Source organism: Podarcis erhardii (genome assembly GCF_964252035.2).
Source record: "Podarcis erhardii genome assembly, chromosome: 14".
Classification (NCBI taxonomy): Eukaryota; Metazoa; Chordata; class Lepidosauria; order Squamata; family Lacertidae; genus Podarcis; species Podarcis erhardii.
This window is the reverse complement of record NC_138503.1, coordinates 34723218-34743076: the sequence shown is the minus strand read 5'-3', so window position 1 is coordinate 34743076 and position 19859 is coordinate 34723218. Positions and strand designations below refer to the sequence as shown.

At 42.8% G+C, this 19859-nt stretch overlaps 2 protein-coding genes across 20 annotated transcripts in view; both read left to right on the top strand.

Annotated features, from left to right (window-relative positions):
- Nucleotides 1-19859, top strand: part of RBFOX1 (RNA binding fox-1 homolog 1) — a 1493407-nt gene that overhangs the window by 452937 nt on the left and 1020611 nt on the right. For 2 of the 19 annotated variants that reach the window (XM_081840273.1, XM_081840269.1), the window contains exon 1: nt 5366-6341. The exons of 16 other annotated variants lie outside the window; for them this stretch is intronic. In XM_081840273.1, the coding sequence (XP_081696399.1) occupies nt 6339-6341 (3 nt within the window). In that variant the 5' untranslated portion in view covers nt 5366-6338. Of the gene's footprint in view, nt 1-5364; nt 6342-19859 lie in introns of those variants that run through there. One more of the 19 variants, XM_081840278.1, reaches the window with a different exon arrangement.
- Nucleotides 1-19859, top strand: part of LOC309329678 (uncharacterized protein) — a gene marked incomplete at its 3' end in the record, with an annotated part of 831621 nt that overhangs the window by 376199 nt on the left and 435563 nt on the right. The window lies entirely within an intron of this gene.

Here is a 19859-nt window from a genome sequence, read left to right as displayed (position 1 = left end):
TGCATTGGTGTGCTTTTGAACTGCTGGGTTGGCAGAAGTTGGGACAGAGCAATGGGAGCTCAACCCATCATGCGGATTTGAACCACCAACCATCTGATCAGCAACCAAAGAGACTCAGTGGTTTGAACCACAGCACCACCTGTATCCCTATTGGATAGTAGGGGTGTGCACAGGCTGCAAGATTCACCTTATGTCTGTATGGGTGACTAATGATTTTGTCATCTGTTTCTTAATCACTTTTTGCTCTTTCCACTTCAGTCTGTGTTTTGAGTTCTGAGCTCCTCCTGCATAAAGGAAACAATGTGTTTCCCCATTCACTGTAATGGAGAATCTTACAACTGATTTTTTCCCTTTTTGGCCAAAGTGGATGGCATTTATAGGCACAAGAGACCTCCAGAATGCCAAATTGCAGACAGACAGGTCTAGCAGCTGTTTGTGGGGAAAGCGTTTCACATTCCTGACTACTCCTTTGGGGTGGGAATGAGGTTTTTCTTTCTTTCTTATTGTAAAATAATTAAGAGGTGACCAAGTATTTGGTTTTTTGCTTGTACAATTTTTAAAAAGTTTGCAGCTTCATACCAGCTGTCCTTTGTGATTGTCTCCTCTTGATATACTTTACAGGACCCCAATAGCTCAGGATTGCATAAAGGGTTTAATTTTCTCAGCATCCCTGCAGAGTAGCTTAGACTGATAGTGACTGGCTTAAGGTTGTCCAGCGAGCTCTTATTGCTGAGTGCGGATTTGAGCTCATGTCTGCTTTTGCAGCCCTAGGCCTGTATCCAGTGTTAGTCAAACTCAGAGTAGGAAATTAATGAACCATTTATATTAACTTCAATGGGTCTACTCTGAGTAGGGCTAGCATTGAATACCACCCCTAGTTTGGTTCTCTAACCATTACATCATACAACATTTAATTATTTTACTGGTCAGGTATCAATGAGTATTTGAAACCTTACTGGTAAGCGCTACCTTACTTCCTCATTCAGCTCACCTCTCTTCCTCTCTCCATACATTTCATAGACTCTAAAAGGAACACAAGTCTTTAGCAGCTCAGGAGTGCTGAATTCTAAAACTTGTATGTTGCTTTCAAGGTTTTAAGTGACAGATAAACAAAGCTGTGTGTCTGCTGAGATGCTAATGTTGCAGCCCTTGTGTACTCAACTCTGTGTGATGCATTTGTGACTTAAGTTAGTTAATGTACAGCATAATAATTTAGGGCCCACGCTCTTTCTTTTATGTGGTGCACCATTAACATCATGGGAGTTATGCTTCTGAATTAAGAGGATAATAGACTCCTTATTTTCTAAGCCACTAGCTTCCTGGTGGTGTTTATTATTTAGAAACTTGCCTTTCACACATCCCTAGGAGACTTTTCAGACCTGGCTATGCCTTAATGCTGAGCAAATCACTTGGCCACCCTCTGCAAGTCTTCCCATCTAGAAGAAGAAGAGTTTGGAAGAGTTTGGATTTGATATCCCGCTTTATCACTCCCCTTCAGGAGTCTCAAAGTGGCTAACATTCTCCTTTCCCTTCCTCCCCCACAACAAACACTCTGTGAGGTGAGTGGGGCTGAGAGACTTCAAGGAAGTGTGACTAGCCCAAAGTCACCCAGCAGCTGCATTTGGAGGAGCAGAGATGCGAACCTGGTTCACCAGATTACGAGTCTACCGCTCTTAACCACTACACCACACTGGCTCTCAAAGAAGCTGCAGAAAGAGCAGCAACTTTTAAAAATGCAAAATATTTAGGAGATAAAACAAATGGTAAAGTGTGAGAACTCCCATGTCAGATAATGGTTGGTTGCAGAACAAATTTTATGGAATCACTTGGAGTGGGGAAAGTAGAACCCCGTTAAATGGTCACAGGCAGGTATGCAGTATGCACACTCTAGAGTGGAAGACTTCTCACAGAGAGCACAAGTAATATGCAATCTTTTGCACACTCACTGATGGAAAGTTCAGCTGAATTCATTATGACTTGCTTGCAGACATATGCTTAGAATTGGTCTGTACACTGGCTGTGCAGGCTAGGTCAGAGGTGGAAAACCAGATGCTGTTCAACTTCAGCTCCCTGCAAACCAAGCCCACATAAGCAATAGTTAGGAATGACGGGAGCTGTCCAGCAGCACCTACACGGCCCCTTGCTCTCAATCCCTGCTTGAAAGAATAGTTGCTGGGTTTTTGCATCTTGTATGAGGGAGCTGTCCAATTGCTGAATTCCTCTGTCTCAAGAGACAATGGAGTTCATCTCCGGGGTGGAGTCAAACCACTGCATTAGGGGCACCAAAGGGATGCGAGCCTTGGCCATTTGGCACCTGCTTGGCTGAAGGAATTGCCAGAAGGGGGTGTAAAAGGTGCCGTTAAATTGTCTTGGGGACTCCACTCCAGATTTCTGTGGGGTTTACTCCTCAACCTTTCTTCTCCTGCAGATATCCCACAAGGCAGCAGAGGTCTAGGATCAGTTTTCCTTCTCCTAGATGGGCTCCCTTCCCAGGTTAGGGTGATGAGCCCCATCTGCCCCTCACTTCCCTCTGCAGCATGTACAGAAACCACCTTCTTGACTGCTGGACCCACTATTGGTCTCGTCTGCTCAATCCACCAGAGCCTGTATTCACATGCAAGAGAATTTCCTAACTCACCAGTGATTTGAGACCCATCAGCTACAATCACCTGGTTTAGCTGGCCATTCGAAGCTGTTTCCCTGGGTGTGGCCACTGTCACATGCTGATAGCTTCTAGGAGCCACAGGTGAGAGCTGAGTGCAGGGTGGGGACAAAAGGTAGTTGAAATATAAAGATTTAATTCCTGTGAAGCTACTCAAAGCCAAGAATATATATATATATTGTAAAAAATAAATAAATGAAAGAGAATTGTTAGCTGCCCAGTACAACCAATACAAAGATGTGGCAGAATTATGTGCCTCCAACTGGAGGCTAATTGGGAAGCAGCAATGTCAGAACAGTGAATCACATGGCAATCCAACAGGCAACCTCCTCCACAAGGGATATTTTATGATTGCACAATCTTTCAATTTATTCATTTCTCAAGGCACCTACACTGGTTCCCCCACTGAAGTAGGGGATTGCCTTTACCCAAGTGACTAGTTCCATTTAATTCCCCTGTGATTATTCATGACTAGTAACTACTCTCACACCTGAATATTTACAGAACTAGGAATTATGTATAATTTTCTAAGTTTATAATTAAACAACAGAGGGAAAAATCACTGAAAATTGTATGCATTTACAGTCCTGCTAACTGGTGGTGGTGGGAGGTTTGATTTTATGCTTTTGTACAGACGAAAGAAAATAAAGGAAGATTATTCATTAGTTTGTATTTCTCTTTCATAATTTCCGAGAGCCAGTGTGGTGTAGTGGTTAAGAGCGGTGGACTCGTAATCTGGGGAACCGGGTTCGCTTCCCCGCTCCTCCAAATGCAGCTGCTGGGTGACCTTGGGCCAGTCACACTTCTCTGAAGTCTCTCAGCCCCACTCACCTCACAGAGTGTTTGTTGTGGGGGAGGAAGGGAAAGGAGAATGTTAGCCGCTTTGAGACTCCTTAAAGGGAGTGAAAGGTGGGATATCAAATCCAAACTCCTCCTCTTCTTCTTCTTCTTCTTCTTCTTCTTCTTCTTCTTCTAAGTGACTTTATATTTCACTAACTCTGACCCAACTAAAGTCCAGATTCTGGCTGTGTATAGAAATAGCTTTCTCTCCTCCCCTCTTCAGAGCCAAGTTGGAAGTGCCTTCACTCCTACTTCCAAACCATGTAATTGGATGGCTTCCACAAAATCCCTGCTCCAAAAGAGGATTGCCACTACCTGCTCCCAGACTGCTCCTGTGCCACACAACAGAAATTAAGCAGGTGCAGGGTTTTTTCCATCACTTTAATCTCCATGCCTGCCAAAACACACAGTAGCCAGGCTACTGTGAGCAATGAGCTACTAAAACTGCTGCTGCCAAACCTCCAGAGGTTTTGGGCTAAAGCTCCCATCAACCCCAGGTCTGGGGCTGATGGGAGTTGTAGTCCTAAGCATCTGGAAGGTTGGCAAAAGGGTGTTCTAAAAAGGAGGCACCTTTACATCAAAGGTGCTCTTAATTGACACATGCACACAACCCCTGCCCACCCACATGAAACCAAAAGTGCTTTTCAGCCTCTGCGCAGCTACTATTGTCAACTTCTGAATGTTGTTAGGTAAGGGCAGATAAACAGATAAAATGTAATAGATCAAAAACAGTGCAGACTTATAATACCCCACCTTCCTCCAATAAATGTTGGGAGATTCACCGCTCTCCTCTCGTATGTTGGAGGGGGGGGGGCGGGGACGGCAATAAACTCCATAAGAGTTGAGCCAGGACCCTTATAGGCTTTTCTCGAATCGAAGTGTCCTGTGAACACGCTAAGCATCGAGACGTTTGTGTCTTGGTAGAAAATGCCTACAGATCGCATAAAGGTCGGTTGAGGGGACGGGGGTTATCCTCTAACCACCCCCCCTCCAACAAATCCACCCTCCACGCTGTAGTGTTGTTGTTGTTGTTGATGATCGTGGGTTCTCCTTCCCAACTCCCCTGCCAATAAAACCTCGCTTCCCCCCAAATCCATCTACCCACACTTGTAGTTGCCAGACGCAGATGCCGGGATCTTAACTCCCCACCGGAGAGAATCGGCTACACGCTTCCTCGGGAGTAAAGCCCAGTGATCGAAAGGGGGGGGGGATTTACACAGTGGCGTAGCGTGGGTTGTCAGCACCCGGAGCAAGGCAAGTAATTTGCGCCCCCTAACCCTAACCCCCAGATGTTGCGCCCGGTGCGGCAGGCCCCCCCCCGCACCCCCCACGCTACGCCACTGGATTTACATCCGAGTAAACATGCGCACAGCCGATCCGGTGGCAGGCAGGCAGCAGAAGCGGCGGCGGGAGGAAGAGAAGAGGCAGGCGACATTTACGCCAGCCTCCCCGAGTGCGGAAGGTGCTGCGATCCGCTCCGCGCCGCTCCTTCAGCTGGGCAGGTTCTCCACCCCGCTGGCCGTTTCGCTTTGCGATTTCTCCCCCCCCCCCTACCCTCGCGCGTGGGCTGTGCTAAAAGCCGCGCAGATCTCGCAGCAGCCGCCGCCGCCGCCTCCACACACACTTCACCATCTATCTCCCCAGCCCCCCCACCCCCCCACCCCTTTGAAGGTCACCTCCCTCTCCGAGCCACTTCGCAGCGCAGGCTTGAGGGGGGGGGGAGAGAAAAGAGCCGCCACAACAGCAGCGCCTCCCTTCTTCTCCCTATTTCGCAGGGCGAAAGTCAGCTCTTCTCTCAGCTGGGAATCCCACCCCCCTCCCTTCAGTCAATCTAACACACACACACACACACACACACACACACACCCCTCCAGCCTCGGAGGAGCCACGCGCGGACGCCGACTCGGCACGCGCCGCCCTCGGCTCCAAAAGGCGCGCGCGCTCTCTCCCTGTCTCCCCGCAGCTTTGCCAGCTGCTTTCGTGACGGGGGTGGGTTTTTTTTTTTTTTTTAAATGGAGGGGTGCTAGTTACGACTTCCTAAGGAAGGGAATTGCCTGAACGACCAGGAAGGAGGTGTGGGGGGGGGGGGAGGGGATGCATGCTGTTTAAATAATTCTCCAGTCCAGCCAGGTGTTTCTCGACGGCTCCTCAGTAGCTTCTTCAGGTGCCGACCCCCCCCCCCACGCGCACGCGCGCCCCCGTCCCAAGCTCCGCAGTCCTCTCGGCTATCCTCTCTCGCCTCAGAAAAAGAGTATTTTCTTCTCTTTTTTTGCGAGGGGGGGAGGGGGACAACTGCGCGTGCGCGCAGACTAGGCGGCAGCTTGGCGGCTCCTGCTGCGCCTCAGAGTGCGTTGCTCTTTCGTATTTTATTGTTGTTGTTACTGTTCTTATTATTACTAACGGGCTTTTTATTTGGCGCCCAATCTCGCGCACCCAAGCGCCGCTCTCTTTCTCCTCCTCTCCTTCGTTCCCCTTCGCGAGCGGCCGAACAGAGCGAGGCGAGCGAGCGAAGTTTTCTCCTTCCCCTCAAAGAACGCGGGAAAAAGCTCTCGCGCGCCGTCGAGGAGGAAGAGAAGCCACTGAGGGGAAGCACCTCAGAAGTCGGCGCTTCTCCTTCCTGAGGGAGGAGGGGAAAGGCGAGAAGCGCTGCCCTGCGCCCCCTCAGGCCCTCCTCCGCCTCGCCTGAGTTGGACTCTCGGCCCGGCAAGCGAAGGGCGCCAACTTTCTTCTCGCCCATCTTCAACTCTACTCAGCCAACGAATCTGGACGCGACGGGAGGACAGAGAGCGGGAGAGAAGATCCCGGAGAACTTATTGGGGGGCCCGCGCTTCTCTGTATGGTAGGTGGAAATGGGCCCCTGGGCTGGCGAGGGCTTGGGGAGAGGCAGACTTGGCCTCAATTTCATTTTAGGAGAGGGCGGGGCAGGGGGCGGGGCAAGGGCTGGTTGACCAATGGCGAGCCAGGTGTTGCGCTTTCTCTTCCTCCCCGCCCACTTAGCCCATCGCAGGTGTGCTGGGGCAGCTTGTGGCTAAATGAGATAGTAGTAAGGAACTTCTTCCAGAGGTTTCTATCTGTTGCCAGTATTCTTTCCAAGGAGGTGTCTGGGAGTGGGGGTGGGCCACCCTTCCCATCTCCCATCCTCATCAGTGATTTTAGGCCAGATGTGATTCTTTTTTTTCCCTCTGTGATAGCTACCATGTATACATAATAACCAGAAGTTCTGATGCATAAGCACCAGCACTGTCATTTTAAATCTTTATATATATATAGAAAATGCCTTTGAACCTTACGGTGACTTTGTGCTGCTTAGGAGTACTTTGCTCCAAAGTATATTTAGCCTTGCTTTACATTTCCCACCTCATCCCTTCCATTATCTGTGGTAGAGTTATATTGGTTCCCCCTGCCCCCAAAGTTCTGGAAACACACTATGCTTTTGTGTGGAAGTTCTGGTTGGTAGCTAACATAGATGCTGAAAGGACAGGCACAGCTGAGAACTCTTCAGTCCTGTTGATATTTGTGGGAGCTTTTATAAGCACATGCTTTATTCTTTCCTGGCAATATCACTGAGATTTTAAAGAGCTGCTTCCCTTTGGTTGGTTGAGTACATCGTTAATTTTTTTTAAACAGAAGACATGGGCAAGGGAAGGAGCAGGGATTGGCATGGTGTCCCTGAAGGAGATGGCTTTTAAATTCGGGAGGGAGGTTCTATTTACATACTGTCTTGGTAATAAATCAGCATTTATTTATTTATTTTGCCTGCCTCGATGTAGGAGTTTGGGAGAGCTGTTTATGCTATTTATGCTGGGGGCATGTAGAGATAAATGTGTGTGGGAAGATATGATAATGAGGATGAGCAGTTGCACACTTGGGTGCAGGACCACAAACAGGAAATAAAAATGTATGAAAATGCAGTAATGCATCAATTATTGTAAAGTCCTGTGCATTTGATTAAATGCATGGCATATTCCTTATAAGCATGTACCAAGGGATGCATAGCTAGTTTCCAACTGCACATATGCTGAGCTCTGAAAGGGAAGATGTAGTAAAAATATATGTTCCCAAAATCGTTCCAATGTGGTGTGTGTGAAAAACAGTTCATATTTCTTAAAATAAATCTAGACCATTTTTTGAAAGAAAAAAATTCAGAAGCGATTTTAGCAGCTGCATGGAACTGCTGCTCTCTAGCTTCCCCCTAGAAATTGTATCTAAGTATAAAAGCTTTCAATAAATACTGCTGTAGCAGACCTTTTTTCATCTTGTTCCTGCTTCCTAGCCATTTTTCTTTATATGTTCACATTACAAGTTGAAATGATACTATATAAGCTACAGATTACAATTCATCCCAGGTTTACTTCTTTGGCAGAGAGGCATGAGTTTTGTGGTGTGACAAATGAAACCTTTGTAGAAGCAAGCACTACAGAGAATGTTTGTTTCCATGGCAGGCTGTTATTCAGACAACTGCTGAAACATGTTTGACATAAATATTGACCTTTAAAGAAACATATTCAAACATGTAGAGCATGTGGCTTGGCTCAAATTAAATGTTGATCATTACATTTACAGTTCAGGATAACCAAAATTCCCCACATTTACTAAGAGCATGATCCAGTCAAAGCTAAACTCTGACAAGTTCCACTGAGTTCAGTGGGAGAGGCTAGCAAATCTTTAAACCTCTCATGCAAGAGCCACATGGAACTTAAGTGTGCTCAAATGCGGCTGGATCATGCCCAAAGTTTTATGTTCATAGATATAGAAAGATCACTATATGTAATGTAATGGAGAATTCTGAACACACTGTGTTTGTTTACACACACACGGTTTTTTATTTTGTTTAGTTCTTAGTGTTGCTAGTTTGACAATAAAAATATATACGCAGGACAGAAACTGAATGAAGAAACATTTCAAAACCCTGAACAAATTCATGATCGACTATGGAGTGATTTCTATGCTTGTTTGCTTTGACGCACCTATTGAACATGGTATTTGTCTAGAACTCTGTTACCCCAGCCATACAGTGTGAGCTCTAAGTCCTCTGCTCCAAGTCAGCCTTCTTAGGTAAACCAGCTTTCTTTCAGCATTAGTCTCTCCATCTGCAATAAGGAGATAATAATAATACCAGTCATTTCTACCAGGCTGTTGTAAGCACTCCTATTAAATTAAGGTTAGGGAAATCCTGACCCCACTTACCTGGGAGGAAGCCCTGTTGAATCCAGTAGGACTTACTTTGAAATGTAATGGGTTAGGTTTGCAGCCTCAGTGTTCTAAATACTTGAAATATTCCATGTAGTTGCTAAAATGTCATTACTTGGATGTTTAAAAGACCAAGGGCCATCTAGTACATATTATGGGCATCTAATTTTGGAAGTTGTTATACCACAGAATCGAACACTGTACAGAGATATGTCAAATAAATAGCTGGAACTGAATTTTTATTTATTAAGAATGCTACTTGCCTCTTGGTTAACAAAACTACCTCCCCTCCCAATAAGTTGCTGCATATTTATTGTTGCTCAGTTTTTTCTGATTATTTTAATTTGAATTGCTGATACTGTAGTTTTTTGGAAGCTTCTGGCACAAGGTTAGCTGTACCTAAGGGTCTTTTGGGGGTGGGGAGCATTTTATTTTAGAAGCCTGATGGTAAAGTCCTGTGCATGTCTGCTCAAGTAAGCACCATTGAGTTAAATGTGACTTTCTCCCAGGAAACTGTTCATAGGACTGAAATCTTAAGTCTACATAGGATAGAATGGTAAACATTTCAAGAAATCACTTATCACTTCAGTAGGGACATGTGAATGCGCTCTCTTGAAGTATTTACAGGCAAGACTTCTGCCGCAAACAATTGCTTCTGCTAAACTGAACACATATGAATAATTTTGCAATTTTCAGAAATAAAGGCAAATACACTGTGCTGTATAAGAGCACCATTTCTAGTAGATACGCAGTTGATAGAGTTAAGATCTAGAATAACTTAAATGAGCAACATTTCATTGCCAGTTTTTGCTTCACTACAATGGAAGTTGTTATTGTGCATTGCAATGCTGCAAATAAAATAAACTGGATTGGGTAACACATGATGTTACAAAATAACACAACTAATTCATACTTAGTTACAAATGGAAATAAAGTAGTGACATACAATTTAATCTATGCATTCCATTAACAGTTCATTTGCAACTTCGCATCACCAAACTGATTACATTTTCACCCCATCTTTCCTTGAAGCAGCTTGGGGAGCTTCCTTGCTGAGTGAGGGCTATCATCAGGTGCTTCTCTGAGGCTCAGTCCACCCAACTGGCTTTGCATTGGAACCTTAGGGAAAAATGCTTTCTAAAGCAACCACTGGGCAGTATTTATGAACCACAAAAGGCTTGAAGAGAGCATTCTTGGGGATGAGCCACTTTTAATAGCAAGCTTGAGTGGCCTGTGGTTTGCAGTAATAGCGTGTTAAAGTGTTCCTTTTGTAACATACTTGGCTCTAATGTTGCTAAGGCTGCAGTCATATAAACAAACTGAGGGTAAATGCAACTGAACACAGTGAGACACACTTCATGCAAATGCAGCCAGGCGTGGAGCACCCCAAAATGTTTTTTTTTTTTTTTATAGTTTTATAGCTTGTACCATTGCTCCTCTACCACAGCAAAACCTTACCATGATGTTCTCGGTCCAAACTACATCTACTTGCAAGTGAATGCAATATAAACAGTACATTTTCAGCAGTGGTGAAATAGACTGAATGCATCCAGACATGAAGAAGTATGATAAGGTTTAGCTGTAGTAAGGGAATCATACTGTAAACTATAAGTTATAAAACTTTCAAAATCATATTTGAGAATCAAAAAGTTTTTCCAAAAAGAAAACAGACTGACAACTGCCCTAAAACTAAAGCTCTGCTCTTTCTCTCCCAGCTTCGTGGGAGGAGGAGGAGTTTGGATTTGATATCCCGCCTTTCACTCCCTTTAAGGAGTCTCAAAGCGGCTAACATTCTCCTTTCCCTTCCACCCCCACAACAAAAACTCTGTGAGGTGAGTGGGGCTGAGAGACTTCAAAGAAGTGTGACTGGCCCAAGGTCACCCGGCAGCTGCATGTGGAGGAGCGGAGACGCGAACCCGGTTCCCCAGATTATGAGACTACCGCTCTTAACCACTACACCACACTGGGAGGAGATTGTAGATGCCCAGTGGGCACTCAGGATTCAGAAGTATTTCTCTTTATTATTGCCGGCTGCTTTAGAACAAGAGGCAGAAGTAATGCTAATTGGCTCTGCTTAAAAATGTGAAGTGTGTGCGCAATAGGGATGTTTCTGTTTCGAGCTCTACACATCAGTGCTGTTTCCATTCTGCTTCTGTTTGATTTTTGCCAGATACTATGTTACTTGTCTTGCTGTCTACTATTTAATGTAAGTTATGCAACTTGCTTCACTATTTACTTAGCTTATGCAAGTTACATTCATTCCAGTGCAATCTTAAAACAATGTAGAAAAAGGTAATTGATTATGTATCATTTGCAAACTTAAAAAAAAAGGAATTAATACCCATTATATTTGCTTGACTGAGTTTCACTCCTGAACACAGACAAACAGTTTCTACTTCCTTCTCTGTTTTTATCAGAATTTTCCTCTCTCTGTGTGTGCCTCTGTGGATATGGACACACACATATCACTCTTCTAAAACGTTTGTATTGTACTTTTATAATGTTGACATGTTTGCTGCTCTGGGGCTTCTTTGGAGGAAGGGTGGGATATATATTTAATAAATAGTAACACACACACACACACACAGATACAATGTTTGTACAAGTGAAAAATAGAATATATTGATCTGCTGCTGTGATATAAAAATAAATATTCATGTTACAGACATTTTATGGGCAAGTCAGTCCTTTTAAAGTACCAGTAGACCCAGAGCTGCAATTTAGAGATATAAACTGATGACAAGATATCACATATACTTCAAAAGATGCTTCTTTGGAATTTTGTGGAAGTTAAGTACTTTGCAGATGAGCAAAATGTTTCATTGGTGCAATGAAGCTCAGAGGGTACAAACCATCAGGGACATCTACGGTGCAAGTCCCTTTTGAAAGGTAGCTTCTGCAGAGATTCCTGGGGAAATCACACTCTGCATTTCCAATAGGCAATATTCACATCAAACTACATTTCTGGAGGCAGTCTTGCTAATTACAACAATACCTACCAGAGAGTCCTCCTACTTTTTCTTCTACATCATAGGAGAGTAGTTGCATGTTGGATATGGTCTGAAGAACCAGCAAGAGAGAGAAAGCAAACCAGAAAACTAGATTTTCTGTGCTTACAAAAGAAAGAAAAAAGAAGAAAACCACTTTTTTTATTGTTAAAGGAAAAATAAGGAAAAGAAAAGCAACAAGACAATAATAATCAAAAAATGGCAAGTAAAAAATGTTTGCCTATACTTCAAGCATATTAGAGAAAACAAATGAGCAAAGTTTGAGAAAATGAGCTGGAATTTTAGGAACTGTGAACATCGGTGGTTTTATAGAACTTTCACTATATATTAATAAAACTCATTACCAGTAGATTCAGCCTATGCTTTGCATGCAGAGGGCCCCACGTTTAACCCCCTGCATCTCCAGGCAGGGTTGGGAGGGGGCCCTGCCTGAAACTTTGGAGAGCAAGTGCTAATCAGTGTAAGCAACTCTGAGTCACATGGGCCAAAGGTCTGATTTTGTTTGAGAGTTTTCAAAGGGAGAGGCCCAGTTAACAGAAGATTGGAAGGAAACAGAGGAAGATCAGTATGAGGAAGTTTCCTGTGTCTCCTTGCTCAGGGGTAGAGCACATGCTTCCTTGTGAAATAGTCCCAGGTTCAATCTCCAGGTAGAGGTGGGAAAGCATCATGCCTTGCCTCTTCCCTTTGACGAGTGGGATGGGACATAAGCTTTAACATGGCAATAGAAGGCATTCTTGCTTTGGGCAAGCAAACAGGTGCTTCTCGGAGTGGGCAAACCTGTGAGGTGTGTTCATGTGAGAGCTGGCATCTTGGCTTACTCTCAGATGCATCCCCCAGGAATGACCAGTGGTGATGGCCCTTTAGGAGGTGCATAGCTCTGTTGGTGGAGCATGAGGTTCTTAATCTTAGAGTTGTGGGTTCAAGCCCACACTGAGCAAAAGATTCCTACATTGCAAGGCGTTGGACTAGGTAACCCTTGTGTTCCCTTCCAATTCTACAGTTCTTTTACTCTTTGAGGTGCCTGACTAGAAGCATTTGGTGTCACAGGGGTGGAACACCTCTCCGACAACCCAGTTAAGCCTTCTTTAGGATCCAGCCCCTGACCCACATGATCACTTGCCCTGACAACTTTGACAGTTATTGAGGCACAAAGAGTACCTCCCCCAACTTGTTCAACCTGGATCATCTAGCACCAGCTCTCTGATATCTGCTCCTACCTATCTGGCATCCTCCCACCTCCATCCAAGACAGCTCCATGGGACTCGTGACACTGTATTTGATTCATTTCCATGATGGCTGCATTTTTAAATTATAATTTTGATTGGACCGTGGATGTTGATGTGTTGAATAATAACTTTATTCTGCTAGGAAACTGGTTTTGACACAAGAAAATGCTTCTGGGATGCTGGGATTTCACAGTGATACAAAGCAGGATTGCTGAAGTGCATATGAATATTCCAAAGGCTACAAAATAGAAACAGTTGTCTTTGACACATGGTGTGGATTTAAGCTAAATGGACAGCATCCATTGCCAGCAGGTACAGCAAATGACTTCAAAATTGAAGTCAATAGAATATGATTTCACTGCTTAGGGATATCTTGTTTGAGCTGGCACAGCCAGTTTGAGTAGGGACTACCCACTATGTGCTTCCCTTGGATTGCAAATGTAGAAGCAGGGAGCATTTCCAAGGGGGAATTGCGGAGCAAGAGGGAGGGGCATTTTCAAATGCATCATAAAATCAAAAGTAAATCCAGGGATTGCTTTGGCGGAGGTGGGTGGTTGGGTCATATGATAGATTTTGTAGGGAATGGTTGTCAGGTAGAAAAGGGGCAGAAATTTGATTCATTTCACATTTAAAGATAAACTGATTAAACTCGTGCTTTCTGAAAAACATGTGAACTGAAAGAGTCATCCTTTGAAATTCTCATTTTATATATTTTGCAATGAATTTCTGCAGCCAAGCAGTGTGTGTGTGTGTGTGTGTGTAAAAAGGCGTGTTTGGTAGGAAAAGGGCCTTCTCAGTGGCTGCTCCCACACTTTGGAACTCCCTTCTTAGAGAAGTTAGACTGGCTTCCTCCTGCTTGTCCTTCCACCAGCATGTGAAGACTTCCTCATTTTAACAGGCTTTTGGGAACTGACTGTTTTTAAGGAAAGGGCTTGGGTTGTGATGTTCTTTATGTTTTAATAGATCATATTCTATTATTATTTTTAATGATAGCTTTTTACATGCTTTTAGCTGTTTCTGTTTTATCTGTAAGCTGCCTTGAGTCCCAGCCAGACAAAAAAGCAGGATATAAACAAACAACAGACAAATAAATGCATTATAATAAAGTGTACACATACTGGTGAAAATAGCATACAAAAATGTATTATATTACGGGAAATTCCTTTAAAATGTGTATATGTGTCAACACTGTGTGCAAAAAATAGTTTTAGAATAAGTTCACACAAAAATGCAAGTAAATTTTCAAAAGGATTTTTTTCAAAATTAAAAAAAACCTAAAATTAAGATTGAAAAAAAGAAAGAAAAGAAAAACAGAACAACTGAAAATTGACAGATTTGTCTATCCCTCTTGGCAGGAGGGAGTAAACACAGGATAACTTCTTGCAAATGCTGCTCTTACTTTTGTCACTGTATTATCTTGTCAAGTACAGGGTTGGGAGTGTAGAAACTTGTTTCTCTTCCCTCTCATTCAGGACTGAATAACAACACTTATTCATATGTTGCCTCAACCTTGATGAAGTGAAGCAGGTTGAGGTCTGAATGGAAGGCTGATTTGGAACTTTAGTGTCTTGAGTTTCCTTGGCAGAAAGACAGGGTACAAATGTACAGGGTACATAAGAGCAACAAAAGCACTTTGGGAGGGGGGAGAATATTACTCATGGTTGCACTGGCATTGTATATGAACCTCTTTCAGATATACTAGCTAGCTCATATAAGCAGAACAAAAGAGCCTTAGCTCCATTGTAGAGCATCTGCTTTGCATGCAGAAGGTCCTGGCATCAATGCCTAGCATCTCTGGGTAGATGGGGAGAAACTCCTGTCGGAAACCATGGTGAGTTGCTGTTGGTCTATGCAGATGCTACTGAGTTAGAAAGACCAGTGTCCAACTTGGTCTAAATCAGCTTTGTATGATCCTTAAAGGTTGGTAAATGTTTGACCACAATGACCACCAGACCTTGTTGGCCTGCAACTGCCACCATCCCAGACCCATTCATTGTGCTTGCTGGAGCTGATGTGAGTTGTAGCTGAATAACTACATTGGCCATATCTCCAGTAGGGCACAGGAAGGCTTTGAACAAATTAAGAGAGCTCAGATACTTGGGATAAACCTTGATATGGTATCTATCTTCCCCATTTCTAAAATTCTGTGTGGCAGCTGGTTGACCAAATTGGGTCACGGAGCGCATGCTTACCAGAATGCCTTCTGTTGTCTGAGTGCCAAAGGCAGATAGGCATTGTGGCATACCTGTGCATGACACATTTTAAATACTATGGTATAGCCAAACTGAGAGAAGTTAAAAATCAATGTGGCATTAACAACAGAAACCAAAAAGAACTCTGCAAATTTACCCAATTGGTTTAGAGAACTTCTGAAAAGAATTGGGCTGGTATCCCAGCTCTAAAACGCCCTTTCTAACCTGAGTGATTTAAAATGCTTGTTATCTGGAAATCTTAAAACTAGCATGACTTATTAAATTCCAAGATGTCTGCAGAAGTTCATTAACAGTTAGAACATGACCCTCTTTTTAACGCAACAGGTGACTTTGCACAGTAGGTGGCTTTTAAGCATATGCATTTATTGCACAATGAAAGCTTGCTTTTAGGTAAAGGCGTCATGCCTCTCTGAAACAGAAATACAGTGCAACTTGTGATAACACATGTACTGCTAAAATAACTTATGAACCAGAAATTGAAAGGCTGTATTGTAAAGGTTATGCACAGGTGGCCAGAGCTGAAATTGTACAGTCAACCTTGAACTTCTCATTTACTGCTTTCTGTGGTCTACCAAATGTCGCATTTTATTCAGACATGATTACTGGATGAAAACATAAAGATTGGATTTTCTTTTCTTTTCCTCTCCCATTTAATTCATATACTTTTTAGGTGTGTGGGTAGTGAAGTTTGGGAGCTGAAAGATAGACTGATATTAAGATAATTTATTTTACGGAACAGACAAATACTAGGATGGTAAACTTGTGGCTTTAATTAGGAATAGATGAATCTGTTGATTTCAGTTTCTCATTTCTGCAGTCGTAAGTTCAGTTTGCCACATTTTCACATCACACTTGTTTCTTCAAAAAGGTGAAAACAAAAATAATGCATTTTCTTTCTGCAAGCAACATCTTCAAGCAGGTTGCTTTTCTGCATTTTATTTCCACTAACATACATATTTTGTATGCAGTTTTTTGGTTGGAGACCTGGATCAGTCAGTATGGAAAAGCACAAGTTTTGAAGGATAGCTGTGCTTCAGTTTGTGCATTGGTTTGAATTAGCTATGTTAAACCAGAGAAGGAGGATGCCTTCCAATGTTGTTGAAGTCAGTCTATCAACCCATGGTCAATAGTCAAGGATAATGGGAGTTGTTGTCCAGCAGCAGCTGGATGGCCATATGTTCCCCACTCCTGAGTTAAACCAAGCAAATTTATTCCCCTTCCATAGCTTTTATACAGTGTTGCTTAAACATTTGATACTTAGGGCACAGTATATTTTGTATTGACATTTGAGACATAGGAAGCTGCCTTATAGTGCGTCAGACCATTTGTCCACCTGGCTCAGTATTCTGGCTGACAATCATTTGAGGTCACAATGATGCCAGGCAGCTTTTATAACTCTGGACTTGTCTTGCAAGGTGCTTCGTAAGACCTGGCAATCAGAATCCTCTTTCAAAGTGATAGCTTGTGGAATGCTTTGCTACATCTTGCAGAGCCCTTTCAGTCAGCTGATTGGCAGTGCCCACAATTACCCCCTTTAGGGTGAATCAGATTTTTAGCTGACAACAGGTATGGGGCAGGTGGGTGTGGCCTAACCCAAATAGGGAAGGCTTATTATGTCCCCCCCCCCCACTATGGATGAATTGTGCATAATTCAGCATGTGTTGTGGGGGGGGGGCTACCTTGAGAGAATTCAAAAGTGTGATCATTGTAGGGCTGAATAACGAGTTCTAGCTCTGAAAGTCACATTGAAAAGTATGCCATAAATTGGATAGCTGCAGCTGATCTACATATTTAGTTTGCTTGTGATTGGCAGCATTTGAATGAACATAATTTATGAACATGTTGCAGTTCACAACTCTTGGAGGGCACTTTGAAGGGTGGGCTAATGAAGTCCAGGTGAACATTTCTGAATGCCACAAGCAAGGTTTTTCAGTTAGTTACATTTTGGGAGAAGGAGAGAGGGGAGTGTCTTCTTGATAGATCTTTTTAAGGACCTTGGAGGCTTGCAAAGTTGTCGTAATCTTCAAATAGAGGGAAAAATCAGTGAAGCTAAAGACTTCCAGTGTGACTTTGATACAGGGAAATATACTAGAGCAGATTACAGTGGAGTCAGTTTATAAACAGTCTGGTTGCAATGCTGTGATTAGTAGAAGTCAACATACGTTTGCCAAGAATATATAATGGCTGGCTAATCCAGTTAGTTGATTGTGGGAATGCTGTGGATGTAATTTACCTTTATTTTAATAACATTCTCCATGACTTTTGTTAGCAGACTGGTTAAATGCTATATGATAATGACATCAGATTAAGACCTAGTGTGCTTATTGGTGATTCCTCATCCAGCTGGAGAGAGAACAATTACTTTTATCTATTACACAAAGAAATCTCTAATTTACAGATAACACAAAACTTGGAGGGATAGCTAAAACTTCAGAAAACAGGGATGAAATTTAGAATGACCTTGATAAAGTGGACTGGACTGAAACTAGTTCTGTGCTGAATTCTGTCCCCCAACATCTCAAACATTTTGAGAACTGGGCCCCTTTTTGAGGAAGAAGGGCAGGATAGAAATTTGATGAATCAAATCTGATAAATAAAATTTAGACAAGACAAGACAAATAATAAACATAGAAAAGATTAATTCCATCACAGTTGTGATTTGATTGGGGCCCCTGTGTGGTCCATTTACTATTTGAGTTGATTGAGGTTCAGGGAACGGCAATGAGATATTGGAGGAGTGACCTATTGTGTGCCTGCCCTTGAGATGGGGAGGCAGGCGTGTGTGGAACCCCCCTCCCATAACCTTTGTGAAATAAAGTGCCAGTGTAGTTGGATTCTGTACATGGAATTGGGGTGCTGTTGTCCTTTCTTGGTCCTGCAACTCTTCACCCACACAGCAAGAGCTAAAACAGCTTCCCAAAGCAGGAAGAAAAAAGTATTGGAGACAAGGAATTTGTGAATCTGTCAATTTTGGTTTCTTTCTGTTTCTTGCTTTTCCATGCCTAAGTCTTTACTATTCCACATCAGTTTTTGTGTTGTTGTTTTTAAAAGTGCTTGTGAAAATTCACCAGCATTTTAGTGCATATTTCTCCTAGTCTGCATAGTTTTGTAAAATACTTTTATATGTTGTTTTCACTAATATATGCATTTTTGTACACATTGCTTGGCTGGAAAAGTGTGTCACAAAATTTGGAGGAGAGAGAATTTCAAAGGATTTATGTGCGTTGGTTTGTTTTGGAAAGTTTAGATTGAATAGATTTCCCTTTAAATAAGAATTTCTTCTCCATCCCTCCTTGAGAGGCAGCTCACAAACCAGCATTTAAAATAAAAGATCAAAGCAATAAACAGCGCAAATAAAAGCAGCTCATGATTAATAGTAGATCTAATATTCAGATTTCCCTCATGCAAATCAAATTGAAAGAAAATGATGAAAGCTTTTCTGTTAATTATGACACTTGTGAAGATACATTACTAGAGTGGCTTTAATTTGCTTTGTTCTCATGTTTTTGTTTTTGTTTTTGTCCCCAGTGTTGCTTGGGAATTCTAGGAAACCAAAAATAAACTGCAGTTTTGAAATTGGTTGTTAAAACCAATGCAGTTTTGAAAGGTTCAGCCCTCCATCTTGATTCAAAATGGTGTCAAATTGCACCCAGGAAGGCCTTGAAACAATCAGGCCTTTGAGCTGAAAACCATTCTGCAGATCTGCTTTGACCACTACACCGCACTGTCTTTTGTAGGTTATGGGATTTCAGGATTTTGTAAGCTACCTTCCAAACATTATTAATATGGCATAATGTAAATATATTAAACATAAAAGTTCTAGTTTCCAAGTATTGCAATTATTTTTGCAACAAGTTCACGATAAGAAGTGATGGATAGAAACTTTGATACAGTTATAAAATGTGTCCTTGTGTTATGTATGAAAGAGTCACATGTCTGCTGCAGCTGTATTCCTCTGTATTGTGGTATAGAAAAGACCTCGGTGCCTTAAACAAACAAACAAAAAAATGCCCAGGTTCTGTGCTAGCATTGAATGTATGAATGCTACTGTTTGATCATCCTGGTCTACCGAAGAACACACAGAGCCTTTAAAAAACAAACCAAAAATCCTGCAATTCTTGCTGATTGAGGTGGGGGTGCAGCTTAATCAATTCTAGGATTGTAAGAAAGGGTGTAGTGCCAACAGGTGCTGGATTTTAGAGCGGAATCTATGTGGCAAGGAGCACCTGTTGAACCCCAGTTCCATGGCGTATATATTTTATTTGCTAACATTCCTGTCAGTGAGGAGAAAGGCTCAGATGTTACATAGACACCAAGGGAGGGCCTCAAGGGCATTGTGCCCATGGGTGTCATGTTGGCAATCTCAGCGTTAAAATTATGTGCCTCACTTGTTTGGAGTGACTGAGTTCTGTATGCATGGCTATATTTGTGTGTGGTCTTCTGTACAGCTTTTCCAAACAAAACCAAAATGCCACACAGTTTTCCAGATGTTTTTAGAGTACTGCATCTCCCAACAGTCCCACCTAGCCCCAACCAGTCTAACACTAGAACCTCAATGAAACTTAATGTTGGAACATTAAAGGCAGATAAAAGAAATAGTTTCTTCATGCAGCACATGGTCAAACTACAGAACACACTCCCTCATCAGGCAGTGCTGCCCACCAACTTCAAAAGGATTAGGCAAATTCATGGAGGGTGAGGCTATGTTCTACCCCCACTG